The 18,343-nt window shown below is 43.8% G+C and overlaps 1 protein-coding gene across 3 annotated transcripts in view; it reads left to right on the forward strand.

Moving 5' to 3' along the window:
- The window catches only part of TGFBR3 (transforming growth factor beta receptor 3), a 193,838-nt gene that overhangs the window by 71,186 nt on the left and 104,309 nt on the right, over window positions 1-18,343 (forward strand). For all 3 annotated transcript variants that reach the window (XM_061121401.1, XM_061121399.1, XM_061121400.1), the window contains exon 3: window positions 4,255-4,439. In XM_061121401.1, the coding sequence (XP_060977384.1) occupies window positions 4,255-4,439 (185 nt within the window). The remainder of the gene's footprint in view (window positions 1-4,254; window positions 4,440-18,343) is intronic.

Here is an 18,343-nt window from a genome sequence, read left to right on the forward strand (position 1 = left end):
ATATACAGCACCTAGCATTGTCCAGCCTATAGTGAGCAATTACTGGGAGCTACTTATTTATTTACTTATTACTTACTTACTAACTAGACCAGACTGACATTGTGTGTTGAACTGTTGAAGATACCATTTCTTACATACCCTTGGAGGATGGGATAGATAGTTTCTGATTTTTCTTTTCTTTTATCTCTCTCTTTCACAATCTCTGTCTCCCTCCATCCCTCACTTCCTTCCTTAAGGAAGGAAGGATTAATATATCCATATTTTGGATTAATATAGCCACATATATGGATTAATGCTGCTGCTGCTGCTAAGTCACTTCAGTCGTGTCTGACTCTGTGCGACCCCATAGACGGCAGCCCACCAGGCTCCCCCGTCCCTGAGATTCTCCAGGCAAGAACACTGGAGTGGGTTGCCATTTCCTTCTCCAGTGCATGAAAGTGAAAAGTGAAAGTGAAGTCGCTCAGTCATGTCCGACTCTTCGCGACTCCATGGACTGCAGCCTACCAGGCTCCTCCGTCCATGGGATTTTCCAGGCAAGAATACTGGAGTGGGGTACCATTGCCTTCTCCGATATGGATTAATATATCCATATTAATCATTGTTGTTCAGTTGCTAAGTTGTGCTAACTCTTTGCAATCCCATGGACTGTAGCATGCCAGGCTTCCCTGTCCTTCAGTCTCCTGGAGTTTGCTCAAACTCATGTCCATTGAGTTGGTGATACTATCCAACCGTCTCATCCTCTGCTGTCCCCTTCTCTTGCACTCAATCTTTCCCAGCACTAGAGTCTTTTCCAATGAAAAATATATTAATCATATGTTGTAGCTATTTTTCCTTTTTAAACTTGGAGGAAAAAAATTCATTATGGGACTTCAATAACCAACACAACTTTCGTATGTCTGATGGTCAGGGATACTGTATACTGAGTGTATTTAAATGTTGACCCCAGTGGGTCTCTGTAGAGTGCAGCTATCCCGTCAGTTGATCAGAGTGTGTGCCCTGTGCATTGCTTTCTCTCTTCTTTGACCTTGGGCTGATTTGTATAACTCATGACTGGAGCTGCAGCCTATATTGTGGGGGCGTGCCTTGTTTTGGACTCTGTTAGGACAGGGAACAGACACTCTTAAGGTGAAGCAGACTCGTCTTCTGTACAGACAGTTAGTCGTTCAGTCGTGTCTGACTCTTTGCTGACCCCATGAACTGTAGCCTGCTAGGCTCCTCTGGTCTATGGGATCCTCCAGGCAAGAATACTGGAGTGGGTAGCTATTCCCTTCTCCAGGGGATCTTCCCAACCCAGGGTTCAAACCTGGGTCTCCCCAATTTCAGGCAGATTCTTTACCATTTGAGCCACCGGGGAAGCCTGGAGCTGGGGGCATTCCTCTTCTGATTCCCTTCCTCTCTGGGCAAGGCCTTATCCTTTCATTTGTTGCCAGTGAGTTTTTTGTGAAGATGCGCAGTGTGGTGACTGAAGGAAGATCTTAATGGGTGATGGTGGTGTGTAAGGAGGAGGGTGGTAAGGAGAAGGGCGAATCAAGCAGACTGCAAGCCTTTTGCGGTTGTGTTCTGGGTGGAATTGCAGCTCAGTCAGAGCTTTACACATACATACAAAAATGGAACCGAGAAGTATTTTCATTTGTACTTCATTTGTGATAACGGGACATTCATGGCAGGAGGCCGTGAAATCGATTCAGAAGGGTAGCAGGTATGGGTAGCGATAGCGGCTGCAAGCCCTCAGGGTTAAGTGGGAGTAGGAGACTTTCTGGAGCTCTGGGGTGTGAAAGGCACCTGATAATCCCATTGTGGCTGGTAAGGGCTGGAGGAGGGGTGGGGGCACCCGCTCACACCCTTTGCCTTGCTCAGGGACTTCAGGGAGTCGCACGTCCAATACCTCCTGACTTTGCTGCTATGACGTCTTCCTTCACCACCTCTCTTTCTCAGAAAACGGCTGGGCTCAGGAGAGCAATACAGACGGTGGCAGTGATTATTTGAGAAGGTACATACTTCACTTCAGACCAGATAACCGTTATCCACCTAGATAACTTCTGTGAGTTCTGAAATAGACTTGGCATAGCAGGCAGGGTGTCTGCTTATAGCATAGCAGGAGGGATGAAGGATTGCCTGGCTTTGCATTTTAGCCGGGGGCTGTAATCCTGGAGAGTATTTTTATTGTATGGAAGTCGGGAAGAACTCCTGAAGTGCATGCAGGTCTTTTATCTGGTTCCGTTTGGAAGGTGGTGATTTAGAATGCTTTATGTTCAAGTCCCAGTCTCCTCAGCTCATTGAGGACAACACCAACCTTACGGAGGTATGTGAGGTCTAAGTGTCACTGACTCCTTATTTCTGGATGTCCCTCCCTATCGATTCAGTTAATGCGTGTCCCATCAGTGTAGCAGTCTCTTTCCCATGTTAGCTCCATACAGAAAGGTGCCCTAATCACTGATCAGGGAGGGGACAGTTTTTTTCCTGTAAGCTTAATGATTCATCTAAGAAATATTTTTTTGCATCTTATACATGTAAGGCACTGTGATGGGTGCTGAGGATGCAAGGTTGATAATCCACAGCTGTCAGGGAGGTCCCACTGGACTGGCAAAGACAGACTTATACACTGGTGGTTACAGCATAGAAAAGAAACAGCAGAAATGGGCAGAAAATTTTTGAGAGGAAAGAGGAAGTGTCTGAGGATCTTCCTCAGTTTGGGGTGTTTCTTATAGGGATGGAGATAGCATGGAAGAGGAATTTGGGAAAAGGAAACAAGCTTGAATGAAGACTTGAGAAGTTGAGAAACATTCTGTTTGGAGAAACATTCTGTTTGGAGACCTTTAAGCCATTTGGGGTTCTTGGATGGGGGAGGGGTAAGGCTGGAGAAATAGGAAGGGGCTAGATCCAGAAAGGCCTTGCATGCCAGTTTAAGGAACACAGGCTTTATTCACAGGCCAGCAGTTCTCTAAGGGATGGGACATGCCTACAGGGATGAGAGGGGCAGGTCTTTGCATTTGGAATGACCATTTGGTTGAGGACTGCCTGCCAATGCAGGAGACATAAGAGATGCAAGTTCAGTCACTGGGTCAGGAAGATCCCCTGGAGAAGGAAATGGCAACCCATTCTAGTATTCTTGCCTGGAAAATTCCATGGACAGAGGAGCCTGGTGGGCTACAGTCCGTGTGGTTGCAGAGTCAAACACCATTGACTGCACACACAGTGCAATGCAATGAGGACCACGCTGGGTTAGGTGAACCATGCTTGTGTGGAAGGCAGCTTGGAAAGCTTGAGACCAGAGGCTCCTTCTAGGAATATCCACAATTGTCTAGGGACAGAGACAGTGAAGGCTACAGGAAGTAAAGGTAGGAAGGAATGGATGGATTTCAGATTTAAGTTCTGATCAATTAGAGGAAGGGAGAATGAGGAAGCAGGAGCCACGTATGATCAGGCCTTTACTTTTTCTTTCAGAGGCTCTGCTCGTACCCCACTTCTCTTGGGAGGGTCTTTCTGACCTCTCCCAAACTTTGCTGTATAACTCTGGCCTCAACTGTCTCTGCTTGTTCCTTCTTGGTTTTGTATGTTCTTAAGTTTGTTTTGCTTTCTCTAAGAAAAGGAAGCACTTAAAAGGTAGAATCTGCCTTTTATACTTTTTTGGGTGCAATTTTAGGTGTTTAATATGTATTAAACACCTATTAAATATTGGACTTTATAGAATTCATTTATCTCTGGTTTTCTTCTAAGAGGGGAAGAAAGAATTGAACACAGATGTCAGATGGGAGGTTTCCTCCATCCAGAAGAAAACATTTGTGACTTGTGTGTCTAAAAGGGAATTTAATCAAATACACGTCAAAATCATCCAAAAGGAGTTTAAGATTGGGGTTTTAGAAGAGTAGACTAGCTTTTTTTTGCCATTTAGTTCTAGAAACAACTTGGGCTTCCCTGGTGACTCAGATGGTAAAGAATCTGCGTACAATGCAGGAGACCCAGGTTCTATCCCAGGTTCTATCAGGAAGACCCCCCTGGAGAAGGAAATGGCAACCCACTCCAGTATTCTTGTCTGGAGATCCTATGGACAGAGGAGCCTGGAGGGCTACAGTTCATGGTGTCGCAAAAGAGTTGGACACGACTAGCGACTAACAGTGTCACTTTTCACTTTTAGAAACAACTTACCTGGAAAGGCACCTCTGGTGGGCTGGCCGTGGCTCATACATCCAGAACAATTCATTTAGTCGTACCACAGTGTCTCTGAAGGGTTTGTGTTTGTGATTCCCTCTGCAGGTCCAGAGCCCGGTGCCCAGTGTGAGCTGTCGCCCGTCAACGCGTCCCACCCGGTCCAGGCCTTGATGGAGAGCTTCACCGCCTTGTCGGGGTGTGCCAGCAGGGGCACGGTGGGGCTGCCCCAGGAGGTGCACGTCCTAAACCTCCGTGCCGCCGACCAGGGGCCCGGCCAGCCGCAGAGGGAGGTAGGTGCGGTGCCGGCTTGCTGCCCACTGCCCCTTGGAATCTGTCTTTACACTTCTCTGGATGTGGCGTCCTCTTCTTCCATTCTGGGTTTAATGAGGATGCTTGTTTATGAACATAAGTGGGGAGGAGGACACAGGTACATGAGAGAGAGAGAAGGACTTCAATTAATTCAGAAGGATTGCTCTCTGAATTGGGCAACTCTAGGACTTCTCTCTAGAGAGCTTTCTCGGCTTTTCACTTTTCCTGCCCGCCCCCCGCCCCCATATTGGAAAGAATGTTTTTGAGAATTTTACTTTTAAAACATGGTTGTGAAAACATAATGTTGCCCTTTTTCTGTTACTGTAGAATGTCTTTCTCATCTTTCTGTGCTTTCTTCTTTCTTTGCTTTGTCTTGTGGGCCTACTGCTCCTGCAGGATGTGTCAGGGGAAATGGAAACTCTCTGAGATGAGGATGGCAGTACCTTGTATTAATATTCACATGAAAGCCCTGGAGTGGGTAGCTCCTTATGTTATCCAGGCAGCTTCTTGAAGATGAAGATGGTCTTGGTGGTGGTGGTGATGACCCAAGCTCATAGTGACTCAGTATTTCCTCTGTCCTCAGCACTGTTTGAACCACTCACACACTTCTTCCAAGAAGTCCTATTACTGCCCTCAATTTATAGGTTATAGACAGGTGCAATGATAACTCACTTGCCCAAGGTCATTATCGTAAGAGTGAAATCACCTCCTCTGTCTTGTGGCTCTGAAATGACCCGCCTTGTGGATAATGGTCCTGCCGCTTCTTTGAGGATAACACGCAGCTCTCATTGTTTCTGTTTTTAAGCTTCTGTGTCAGAAATGTTATCACTAGGGTATTATTTCTCTGGGAAGAGAGAAACCACAATAAACCCCAATCCCAGTGAAATGTAGAAAAACTCCTGCAGAGCAGAATTTATCATTGAGCTTGTTTCTGATCAAGAAAGTTAATTTCCAGAACCATTTGTTTATGTGCCTTAACCACTCTTCATTCTGCAGGGGGGGTGGGGGGGGGGGGAGAGTAGGAATAGGGGAGGTGAGGTGTCCAGAAGGGAAAGCAAACTGATTTTAATCTTGTGAAAGTGTGTGGAGTTGGCTCATTTCAAAGACAAATCATCTAGCCTTCCCAGCTACATTGGAAATTATTGTTAATACTCTTGGTTGCTTGCCATTGTTGCTGCAGCACATATTTCAGGTCAGATTTCTTTATCCCAGTAATGCGCCTTTAATTTTTAACTTATGGGGGAGAATTTGTGGTGGGAGGGGAAGAAGGGGAGGAGGAAGTCAGCTCATATGAGGTACTGCTGACTCCAGCAGTTCTTTAGCAGCGATAATTACTCATGTTATATATGCTGTCTCAGAAGAACCAAGAAAGAAAAAACAAGTCCGAGCTATTACAAACGCAGCAACAGCAGAAATTCTGCATGTTAAATTGTGCGGTACTATTGTTGATTCTGAAAATAGATTCACATAAGACTATTGAAGCAAAAGAAAAATACCTCAAGGAATGACAGCAGAGCTCTCCCACACTTGTATTTACTGTGTTAGATAAAAATAGACATGGTTGTCCTGAAGATACGTAAAATGAGCTGGCATCAAGGGACATCATATGCTCAGTGAGGAAGTAAAGAAAGAGGGCCTGTGGGGATAGTCTCTAAAACTTGGTTAAAAAATGTTTACTGTATGTATGATTTAAGATTAGTGATTTGAAGATATTACTGAGACTAGGCAGCTGAGGGAAATTGCATTCTTCCCTTCTTTGGGGGACTTTAAGGAATTAGATGGTTGTGTTCTATCTTGTTAGAAGACAAAATGTTGGGACATGTGATCTTTGGAAATTCTCTCTGGCTTTGAACTGCTCTCATAGGGTAGACCTGGAGTATTTTATGTCTACAGAGTGAGTGTCAAGGTTAATCCAGAGCAGTAAGGCCCTGACAAAGAGGCAACGAAGGAGAGTTTGTTTATGGACGGAAAGATGCAGGAGGAAAAATAAGTATCTCTTACCTTCTCCATGTGTGACTCTGGAAATTCATTACTGCAGCCATGCCAATAGCTTTTAAAGATCATTTAGACCCAGCAATTCCATTCCTAAGTGTATATACTAGAGAAAAGAAAACATACGTCCATGTGAAAACTTGTCCATGAATGTTCATAGCAATATTATTCATAATAGCCAAAAAATGGGAACAATCTGCATGCCTGAATGCCCGTCAAAAGTGTTAACAACCTGAATGCCTGTCAATGGATGAATGGATAAATGAAATGTGATATGTATATATCCATATGATGGAATGTTATTCAGCAATAAAAATGAATGAAGTACTGATACATGCCACAACGTGGATGAACCTTAAAAACATTATGCTAAGTGAAAGACACAAAAGACATATACTGTCTAATTCCATACATATGAAATGTCCATGGTAGACAAAATTTATAGAGATAGAAAGTAAATTGGTGGTTGTTTAGGGCTGAAGGCAAAAGAGAGAAATCAGGTACTGACTATGAGTACAGAGTTTCTTTGAGGGGGAGAAAATGTTCCGAAATTGAATTGTAGTGATGGCTCCACAATTGTATATGAATATTACTAAACGCTATTGATAAATGTGAACATACTAAAAGCCATGGAGTTGTACTTTAAATGGGTGAATTTTATGGCATGTGGATTTTATTTCAGTAAAGCTGTTAAAAAAATAATAATTTAGCCTGTCAGTATTCTAATTGCCTTAAATAAAAGTTACCTTAACTGTATCTATTTTTTTTTAACACCAAGATTGCTTCCTCCTCCAACCTAAGCCCTTCCAACTCTTTCTGATGTTTTTAAAGATAACTTGATTTTTATACATATGCTATTTTATATGGTCTGTCCTAAAAATAACAGCCAGTTGATTCTGGTGGTAATAATGGGAGGGAGGATCAGAGACAGCCTTTGTGCACGTTTCTACCAAATATTAAGGGCAAATATTTTTCAAGATGAAATGATAAATGTTGTTGCTTGTAAATTAGAAAAGAATGCCCTACTGGCTCCAAGCCATCATTACTTTGACTCCTATGACCGAGGTAGTTGTTTTTCATGCTGTCCTCCTTAAATGCAAGGGAATTACTAAATCAACCCCATCCCACCCGCCTCCTCCTGGCTTGTTATTGGTGCAGGATAAGCATTAAGATCTAGTATAAATCATCCGTTCTCTAACATTTTACTAAATTCCTATCTCCCAGGCACCTTAAGTTTCCTCAACTGAGGAGAGCCTTCTGCTTTTCCTCTGTGGAGGATAAAACAGCCCACACCTGAAAGTAATAACTGCAGCAGGTTGACAAGATTTGGGGAAACAGCTATACTTAAGTTAGATAAACAGTTTTATAGGCCAGCAGAGAATTTGTATCAGAAGCATGCTTGCTACAGTGATTAATACAAAGTTGTCTGTGGTAAAGCATGGTTTTGCTATTGACTTCCCTGCTGGATTCTCATCAGGACAACACAGACCTGTAGTTGTATTTTTCATCTGAAACCACACCTCTCATTTGTAATCATCGATTTTGGAAATAGCAGTCCTGGAAGTGAACAGGAAATTGGGAAAAGACTCTTTGGTGACAGAGGTGGGCAGAAGAAGGTAAACAGTTCTGAGAGATCAGTTTGTCTTTTAGAATAAGTGGAATATATCATAGGTTTTGGGCTTCCCTGGTGTCTCAGTGGTGAAGAATCCGCCTGCCAGTGCAGGAGACGTGGGTTGGATCCCTGGGTCAGGAAGATTTGCTGGAGGAGGAGATGGCAACCCCCTCCAGTATTCTTGCCTGGGAAATCCTGTGGACAGAGGAGCGTGGTAGGCTGCTGTCCATGGGGTTGCAAAAGAGTTGGACATGACTTAGCAACTAAACAACAACAAATCATAGGTTTCATCCTCCTGTGCCCTTTAACCTCAAAGTAAAATCTGCCCCCTGCACGCCTCCCTCCCCCCCCATTCTTTCCCGATGACCCCATTCACCTGCCCCTAAGTTTGGTCCCTCTGGGTGTTTCCTGATTCCCAAGAAGGGTTGTAGCACTACTAAGAGGCTGCTTGTTGACAGTGATATACTTTCATTAGTTGCTGGAATGGCAACAATTTGCTCCCTATCATCTGATTTTTATTGTGACCTGCTTTTTTTGTGGCAGTGCTTCTTTTCTACTTCCCATTTGTCTAACTGCTTGCTTATTATGAAAAGCCCTTAGTTAGCAGTATGTATGTGTATAACAGATTCTGGGGGCAATTATGGGTGTTTAAATTTATGTATGTGTTTTGACATTAAAGAAGCAACTGCTAATGGGCATGCCATGCGAGTGGGATGGCTGTAGGGTGGAGTAAGGATCTGGGAGGATCCATTGTCGTGGGAAAGGGGCCAAGTTTAATAAATTTATCCTCATCCATCAGAGGGTTTCCCTGTTGGTTCAGACAATAAAGAATCCACCTGCAATGCAGTAGACTGGGTTTGATCCTTGGGTTAGGAAGTTCCCCTGGAGGAGGGCATGGCAACCCACTCCACTGTTCTTGCCTGAAGAATCCCATGGACAGAGGAGCCTGGCAGCCTACAGTCCATGGGGTTGCAAAGAGTCAGACACGACTGAGCGACTAAGCGCACACACCTGTCAGAAAGCTCAGAACCCTACATTCTTTTATGTATTATTCTCTGTTTCATTCCAAAAGGGATTTGAGATGGGCTTACAACAGACATACCAACAGTGTAAGCAGAATTGCAAAATGAGGACAAAGAAGTGTAATTTGTTAGAAAGATATAGTTTGATAGCCATGAGGGTAAATGTGATTGGCATGATTGAGTTTGAAATTTGGCTCCAGGCTTCTAGGCAGGCAGGGCCAAATGGGATGTGTGGTTAATCATACATGTGGCTCCAAGTCACTTTTATTTTGGACCTTCTCTGAGGACTGTGGCATAAAGTTTTTCCTTTCCTGTTTTTTTTTGAGGGCAGGAAAAGACCATAGTTGAGAGAAAGAGAAGGAAGTGAACCTGTCTAAAATTCGAACTGTTCTGCTTGCCTCTTAATAGCTCCCTTCTGTGTGTCTATGCTTAGTCAAGTTTGATTCTTTGTGACCCTGTGGACTATAGCCCGCCAGGCTCCTCTGTTCGTGGCATTTTCCAGGCAAGAATACTGGAGTGGGTTGCCATTTCTTTCTCTGGGGGGATTCTTCCCGACCCAGGGATTGAACCTGAGTCTCTTGCATCTCCTGCATTGGCAGGTGATTTCTTTACCACTGTGCCACCTGGGAAACCTTTCTAATTCATTACCCTTAGCTCCCTAAGGCCCCAGATAACAGTAAAAGTGATGATCGTGGTGATGGTGAAGTGCCTGCTGTGGGCCAGCCACCTGCCCGGCAGCTGTGTTGTCTCTGTCCGTTCTCACTGTCAGCCCAAAGGGAGGTTACACAGCAGACCCTGGATATGCAGCCTCGCTCTGTTGGAGTCTACAGTCCAGGCTTTCCCCACAGTCCAGTTTCCTTTCACATTTAGCTCTGACCTAGCTCTGGCTATGAAACCGGCTATCCTGTCGCACTTACACCTGTCCCATGAGCCAGCAGATCTCCCACGGAAAGTTTGCGTTTCCTGCATAGGCTTCTGATAGCTCTTTCCAATGCTCAGAGCTGCTTTTCTTCCCCTTCCTTGTGTCTTTGGGGGCAGTTCTGAGGGTGGTTTTGTGTGTAGCATTGTCTCCCTTTTCCTTTCTGGCTTAAAAGATTATCATGTCAAGTGTCAGTAATTAGAAAATGCGGGACTGGGCTTAGGAGCCCTTGCACTCTATGTGGCTGTTAATCCTGCACTAAATGCCAACCTCCCATCTGTTTTTCACAGTTGATCATTTTCCTGCCCCCAAATAAAGCTTTTAACTGCCTCCACAACAGTAACTCACCTGTCTTCTGCTAGTAATCCATGACTTGTAACCAAACTTGCTTGAATTGTGTGGGGAGAAAACAAAACATTCAGGCACCCTTCCTGCTCTGAGTGAAGTACAGGAGCTTCAGTATGTGGACTTTGCCATCTGATTTGACATCTTTTTCCTCTGAGGAATCTGGCAGTTTAGGAATTAAATTGGACATCCCAGCAGCAACCTACTTACCCATCTGTCTGTCTGTCATCGTTCCCCTGTTTCTGCAATATTAGGTGGACAACTTCTTTCTTTTTGGCCCCCACCTCCAGTTATTAAAATATGAACAGAACAGTGCAGGGGTTGGGGGAGCGGTTGGGTTTCTTACCTTCACCTATCACCACTGAAAGAATTGATAGAAAATTTCAAGACTGTTTTTTGGAGAGTACACATGTCGGAGCAGAAATATCAAATGAACACTTGCAAGCACATTAGGTACACTCCTACTCTTGTGAGGGGCATTTTTCCCTCTGCTGTTATTTGTGAGTGACTTCCCAGTGCTACTCCTGTGTATATGCTGGGGGAAAAACCTCAAACAAACTCAAGGCTATTTATGTTTCAGAGATCTTATATGTAGCATGTGCTAAAATAAGCAGGCATCAAAGTAAACCCTTCACACACAGACACTGTATATTGGTGAAATTCAGTTACTAAACAAACACTTTCCATGTGTAAACACTGCCTGGTGTTTGTTTAAATGGAAGTTGTTTTGGAAGCCACCCCAGCCTAACAGGTAAAGTCATCTCTGAACTGGCCATTTCGTCACAGACCAACAGCAGATCTGTCAGAGAGTTACCCTGACCACAGTGGTCATGTGTCTCAAAAGACATTCCTTTTCCTCTTTCTTTTTTTTTTTTAAATCTCTTTCCCTCTCCCTTTCTTCTCTCCTCTGTCCCTTCTTCTTTCCCTCTTTTCCCTCCTCCTTTCTTCCCCCATTCATTTGAGCCTTGCTGTGAAAATTATTTCATTAAGTTGAAAGACGACCGAACCTGGCTTTCACATAGAATTGGAGGCCCTAACTGAATAGGACGGCCACATTATTTAAAATGAGTTGCCCCTTCCCTTGAAGACACTCAGTGCCGGTTACATGATGACACCCTGCTGGGCAGTATGAAGGTGCCAGGCCAGGACTGGACAGAGGAGCAGGGGTGGGGCCAGCCAGGCAGCCAGGCGCCTGGCTGCTATTTCAGCAGAAGACAATGCAGGCCAGGTAGACCTGGCCTCGCTAGTCAACGATGGTTTCTAACACATTGCGGCAAGATGTTCAGTCTCAAGCTACAGCTAACTCTCAAATGAGAACTCTCCAGAAACCCAATCTTGGAATTTTAGAAAAAGGGAAAGCAGATTCAGAGCGATAATAGTGTTAATAAGTATCAGGATTTAGCAAACCGATTAGGACACAAGAAGTGAAGAAGTTATAAGACACACTGGCTAGCTGCATGGCTTAAACCCCGCCGTTAACCACAGTGATGTCCAGATGCAGTAACGTAGCCCTCAAAAGGCACGCTCCCTGCCCCACAGAGGGACTGAGGCTGGTTGGATGCTGCCATTTTAGCATGAGGTAATGCCGGTTGTGTTTTTTGCTGGCTGGGAGCTGACAGATTGAAAAATCCTCTCTTGTTATTGCCTCTTCCCCAGTCTGGAGGAGAGGCTGCCTTGACTCCTGAAATTTGTCCAGCAGCAGCATTTTCCAACTGGTGCAGTCTTGGGCTTTATGGAGGTTAGGGTTACGACCTCAACCCATACCCTTGTTGCCATGGTGACTGCTCTTGACTTTTAAAAAATTGTGTAATTTCCCCAAAATATTGTTAGGAAATGTTTCTAACGTTTTCTGGGAGTACCCTCCACATTTGAAAATGTGACTTTTTGCTTTTAGAACTCTTTGGGGAGTATTTTAAAAAAGCAATAGACCAAAGTAAAGAGCAGGTTTGCAAATCTGAGACCCAGATGTGCTGGTTGGGCAAATGCCCAGTTTGTGTGTGTTGACGAGTGTCCAGATATCCAACTTGTATTTTTTTCTTTCCATTGCTGATTTGCTCTCTTGACATTTTGTTTGAAAATGTCAATTTACTGGCTAATACCTCTGACTGAAATACCCAAATTCTGCAGAAGTGTTCATTACTTTCAAGAGTCCCACTCTCCACTGTGTTTTTTTTAAATATCTCTGTGAAAATGAGACACATGTTTAATTACTCTCCTTTCCTTTCTCTCTCGGTGAAGAGGCTGTGTATGAACCTGGCCCTGCTGATTGCCTCTCTGCAGCATCTTGTTTCTTTTCCTTGTATATCCCACACTTTGAATGAGTGAGTTGGTGTTTCCTGCGTTCCCCTTCTTTCCTCTCTGTAGCCTGACTTCTGCTCTCCTGAATTTGTCTCTGGTGATTCCCTTTTGACCACCTCATGGGATGCTAGGACTGGAGAGATGCCCTCAAGACAGCCTAGTTTTAACCACCTTCCAGGGCCAGGGAGTGAAGCCATGGCTTATTCACTGTCAAACAAGAATTTGGTGTCAGGGCTGGACTGGACCCCAGGGACCCCAACTCCTGTTGCAGAGTTCTTTCTACCACCTCCCCTTTCCACACTCTTTACCCCACCTCAGCTCCTTTTTCTGTGCCCCTTCTTCTAGCATCTTTCTTTGGGTTTCAGGATATTACCTTGGCTTGGTTCTCCTTCTACCTTTTCATCTGTTTTTCTGTTTCTTTCCCAGCTTCTCGTTCTTTTTTCTCAGTGGTTTTGACTGAACTGTAGTCCTTGGCCCTGGTTTTCCCCTGTCTACTCTCCCTGAGGTGGCTTGTCTGTTCTCAGGATTTGGATTGTCACCTCCATGCCAACGACTCCCCAGATTCATGGCTTCTCAAGTGGAGCTCCAGTCTGCTCTCCAAAGCACTGTAGCTCTCACGTCTCACCTCAGACTCTCAGGTGCCTGAGGTGAGCTGTGGAGCAGTGGCTATCACTGTGATTCTACCTGGTGTCAGACAGAGGGCTGAGCTCAGCTCTGTCACTTTCCAAGCATGTGACTCTGGGTGAGTCACTTAATTCTCTGAGCCCCAGTTTCCTCTTCGGTAAAATAGAGATGATAGTGGCAATTCTTTAGAAGATTCACTGAGGATGGAGAGATGTCTCTATGGCCCCCTTAGGGCTCGCATGTATGCTTAGCACACAAGAAACAATCAAATGCTAGCTATTTATCTTTAAAATTGACTGTAAGTACCTTCCAAAGCTGGTCTTCTCCTTACCCCCATGCTGGTTTATCAGTCTAACTTCCTTGTCCCGTCAATGGTACCACTACCATCTTGTCTTGGGACACTTTTTTTCCACCCCCCTTTTTTTTTTTTCAAATCACCTGTGTGTGTTTTCAGTGTATTTTTGTTTCATTTTGTTTTTTTTTCCCCTTGGCCACTCTGCACAGCATGTGGGATCTTAGTTCCCCAAACAGGGATTGAACCCAGGACCCCTGCAATGGCTGCATGGAGTCTTAATCACTGGACCACCAGGGAAATCCTATGTCTTGGGACTTTTGAACCATCTTGGACTTACCTATTCACTGAAACCCTATATTTGTTCATTCACGAAGTTTTATTGATTTTCCTCTGAAATTTCCCGAGTTTCTATGTTCCTCTCCACTGCCTTGCAGCTCCTTAACCAGTCTGCTGGGACTGGCCTAATCAGCTTTCAGTTCAGTTCAGTTTAGTTCAGTTCAGTTGTTCAGTCATGTCCGACTCTTTGCTTTAGGCCCTGATTATTTCAGTCCAGCTTGTGGGCCTCTTCATTAAAATGATTTTTCTCTAAATAATGTTCTTATAATTGATTCATTTGTTCATTCATTTATAGACTTATTCAATGAGTTATTCATTGAGAACCTACTGTGTACTAGATAGACTCTCTGCTGAATTCCTCCTCATCGTTATGTCTTGAGCATTGCTTCGGGTTGAGGGAAAATCAGCTTAATACTATGTGACAAATAATATGACCATTATTTGTCCCCAGCAGCAGGAGTGGTAATTCTATATGCAGGAGAGGGAGGGATTCTCAGAAGAGAGCATTTGATGAAAGACTTCAAAGTCAAGTAGAAGTTACTGGGCTGAGGGGAAGAAAGGCTTCAACACGTGCAGAAGGAAGAGCAAAACCACGTGTGGAGGAAATTTCTTCCCTGTGCATGGTGTGGCTGATGTACATACAGATCAGGCAGTGGCAAGCTATGGGCTTTGGGCTCAATCCTTACTGTTGCCTATTTTTGTATGTATGTAATTTACACACTGTAAAATTCACCTGTTTAAAGCATGCAAGTCAATGACTTTCAGTATATTTATATATTTATAGTGCAACTATCATGACAACTGAAGTTTAAAACATTTTTAGTACCCCCGAAAGGAAATTTGGTGCCCATTAGCAATCATTCCTCATTCCCCATGCTCCCACCCACTAATCTACTTTCTTTATAGATTTGAAATTCTGGGCATTTTTCAAATAAATAGAATCACATAATATGGGTGACATTTACGACTCTTACTTAATGTAATGCACTTGAGGTTCATCCATGCTGTGCATGTATTGGTTATTTCATTCCTTTTTATTTATGAACAGCATTCTGTTATATGGCTATACCACACCTTACTTATCCATTCATCAATCTGAAACCTATTTTTGTAAGTAAAGTTTTTTTGGGGGGGAATAAATAAAGTTTTATTGGCACATGTGAAGTGAAGTCGCTCAGTCGTGTCCGACTCTGCGACCCCATGGACTGTAGCCTACCAGGCTCCTCCATCCATGGGATTCTCCAGGCAAGAATACTGGAGTGGGTTACCATTTCCTTCTCCAGGGGATCTTCCCAACCCAGGGATCGAACCCAGGTTTGTTAATCTTGTGTAGTCGGCTGGTGAGTGGACTTCTTAAGGTCAGGAACCAAGCTGGACTCTTTTGCATGGATTCTTTTTTTTTTTTTCTAACTTTTTATTTTGTATTGGGGTATAGCTGGTTAACAATGTTGTGATAGTTTCAGGTGGACAGCAAAGGGACTCAGCCATGCATATATATGTATCCATTCTCCCCCAAACTCCCCTCCCATCCAAGCCTTGCAGGGACTCTGGGTTTTTGCATGCTGCTGAGGACATTATTTAAAGTATCATCATAAGTCTGCTTAAATTCTTCCCTTTTTCCACTGTGTACTTTGGTTTGATTTAATTATATCAGTGGACTTGGTGTTTTGTCCCCAGTCCTTAACTGCTATAGCAGAGCAGGTATCTTCTGCTTTGTATTACTGCATCGATTTATTTTTCCTAATTAAATCTTGTGCATACATGCTGCATGCTCAGTTGTGTCTGATTCTTTGCAGCCTCATGGACTGTAGCCTTCCAGGCCTGTCTGTCCATGGAATTTTCCATGGCAAGAATACTGGAGTGGATTGCTATTTCCTTCTCCATGGGATCTTCTCCACCCAGGGATCGAACCCACGTCTCTTGTAATTCCTGCATTGGCAGGCAGATTCTTTACCACTGAGCCACCTGGGCTAGTGCAATTTACTGTATTTTCTCCCGGTCTCTGTTTTAGACTTTTCTAGCCTGTTTCTGAGTTTTTTTTTTTCTTTACTGTTATAGATTTTAGTCCTCTATTAGTACACCAGCTAGTCTTTTCCCTCAGCTGGGTAAAAGCTATAAATGGCTTTCGACTCCATGCTGCTCCCTTGGGTAGCTCATTTGATCTGAGTCGGGTTTGAAGTTGGGCCATTGAGAACGATCTGTCCTGATGCAGGGGGATGATTCCCAGCCAATTCTTCATGTTGCTGGAATTAATTAACCTTGATTCCTCCAATTGAAAGAAGGCATTTTACTTTGCCCTATATCATTACTTAATAACTTGATTTTTTTTATTTTGTTTTTTTGCTCAGTGAGCACTTAAAATATCCCTGCCTGTATAGTAATTTGTTCCCTGTTTAATGTGGCTTTTTCCTTTGTTTACTCTGGACTCAAGTCTTTGTAGCTTGTTTTCTAAGTCAGCTCAAAAGTTGCTGGTCATTGGATTTGGCAGCCTTTTCCAGCTTTACCCACCAGAACCCTACAGGAAGTTGTGTGTCGGCCAGAAGAGTCTGTTTATTTAGAGCATGGTGTCCAGCAGAAGCAATCCATTTATGAGGGTCTGGTCTTAAAGACACAGGAATCTGAATCTGTTTGAAAGACCTGCTGCTTTGGCTTCCATTGCCATTCTGTGCTCTGTGCTTTCCTTTCCAGGCCGCTTGGATGCCTCAGCTAGACGGTTGGTTAATTGAAATAGTTCTTTGCCTGAAACTCCTTGGCCTTGTGTGACATGCTAAAACATCAATGCCCAGATACTAGATAGCCTTTTAAACTCACAGGAAAAAGATTAATTTTTAAAATTGTCTTTTCTTAGTTTAGCATTATTTCCTAGTATCCTGATGGCATTTTGCTCCAAATGCACTCCTGATTTAGGATGCTAAAACTAAGGTAAAATGGCTGTACTTTTAACTCCTGGGTATGGTTCTTTGCCTGCAATCATCTGGCATTATCTGGGTTCTAGTCCCAGACACCCTACAATAGTGTTTAGTATTTATGGCATTTTCCACCTGAACTACAGAGTCCTTTGACTGCATTTAGAATTTTTACATCCTTGGGTAAAAGAGAGGTAAATTTTAGCTAAGATTTGGCTTCTTTTGAAGATAGAAAGACTAAATTAGATGTCTCTGGGTCTAGTATAAGCCAAGGAGAGCCAGCTGTAGGATCCAGGATGGGTTTAGGCAGGCGGACGGGTTTACTTGCTCTGCAGCATGTGGGATCTTAGTTCCCTGACCAGGGTTCGAATCCACACCCCCTGCATTGCAAGGAGGATTCTTTAAGCTCTGGATCTCCAGGGAAGTCCCTCATCTGATTCTTTTTGATTTGCTACAGCAGGTTGGTGATGTGGCTGTAGGTATTATTTGCCTAGCACCTATGCACTGATTTAAAGGGAAGCTGCCTTCATATTTTAAGAGGTGAGCCCCTCACAAGGCCTCACTTCTAGGGACATGAGTGCATATGCAGGTGCCTTGGGAGAGAGGACTAAAGAGATGTGGCAGGTGCTGAGAGGGCTGAGAAAAGAGAGGCAGAGGAAAGTGAGGCTTACATTTTCCACCTCTAGTCACGCTCCTGTTGTCTTTTCTGGTCGTCTGCAGTTGGATTTTTTTGTGAGGTGGGAATTATATGAGATTCCTACCTCACGATAGCTCCTAAAGAATACTGACTTTTCTTAGTCTTCAGTAAATTTAAAACTTAATGAAGTTAAAAAAAACCAAACACATTTCTTGCATACTCCTGGTCCACCTCAAGGGGATAGGTATGAAGGCAAGGCTTTCCTGGGGAGAGAGTAGTTTCTGAAGATAAAGGAGAAGGCTGAAGTCCAGTGAAGCCCAAGGTCCACGTGGACATGGACATGTGTGCTTTGCTGTGAGACATATGTCTCCTTTGCTTGCCATGCTGAGTCTCAAATCTGGGGGTCTTCCAAAATCCAAGGCGACTGAAGAACTTAATTTCCAGTGGAGTCATGTGTGGGCATTTTGCCTCTACCATCTGTCCCAGAGGAATTTTGGGGGCCAATTACCCTGCCTTGTTCTCTGAACACCCCCCAGACTGTCATCTGGTGCAGCTGGCCAGAGGGTTCTGCCTGTTCCCTAGTGTGAGCTCTTTCTGCCAAGCCGAGAGGCTATTAGAGGGTTTTCTGCTAGCCTTTGTTGCTTTTGCTGTGTTCTTAATGCGTGTATTTCCTGCTTTCATAGGGAATGAAGATTCCACTCTTTTCCCCCTTATCATCACTGGTTGTTAAGATAGTAAGAATCTAAATGAAATGGTAATATCACCATTGAAAATAAGTATTCCTCTGAAAAGATTTCTTTTTGTTCAGTTTTAATGCTGTTAATATCTAATTCCCAGTGTTTTCATTGGAAGCTGTTCAAATTTCCCAAATCATAAAATCTTTCAAAGCCTACTCCAAG

Source organism: Dama dama, chromosome 20 (assembly GCF_033118175.1).
Source record: "Dama dama isolate Ldn47 chromosome 20, ASM3311817v1, whole genome shotgun sequence".
Taxonomy (NCBI): Eukaryota; Metazoa; Chordata; class Mammalia; order Artiodactyla; family Cervidae; genus Dama; species Dama dama.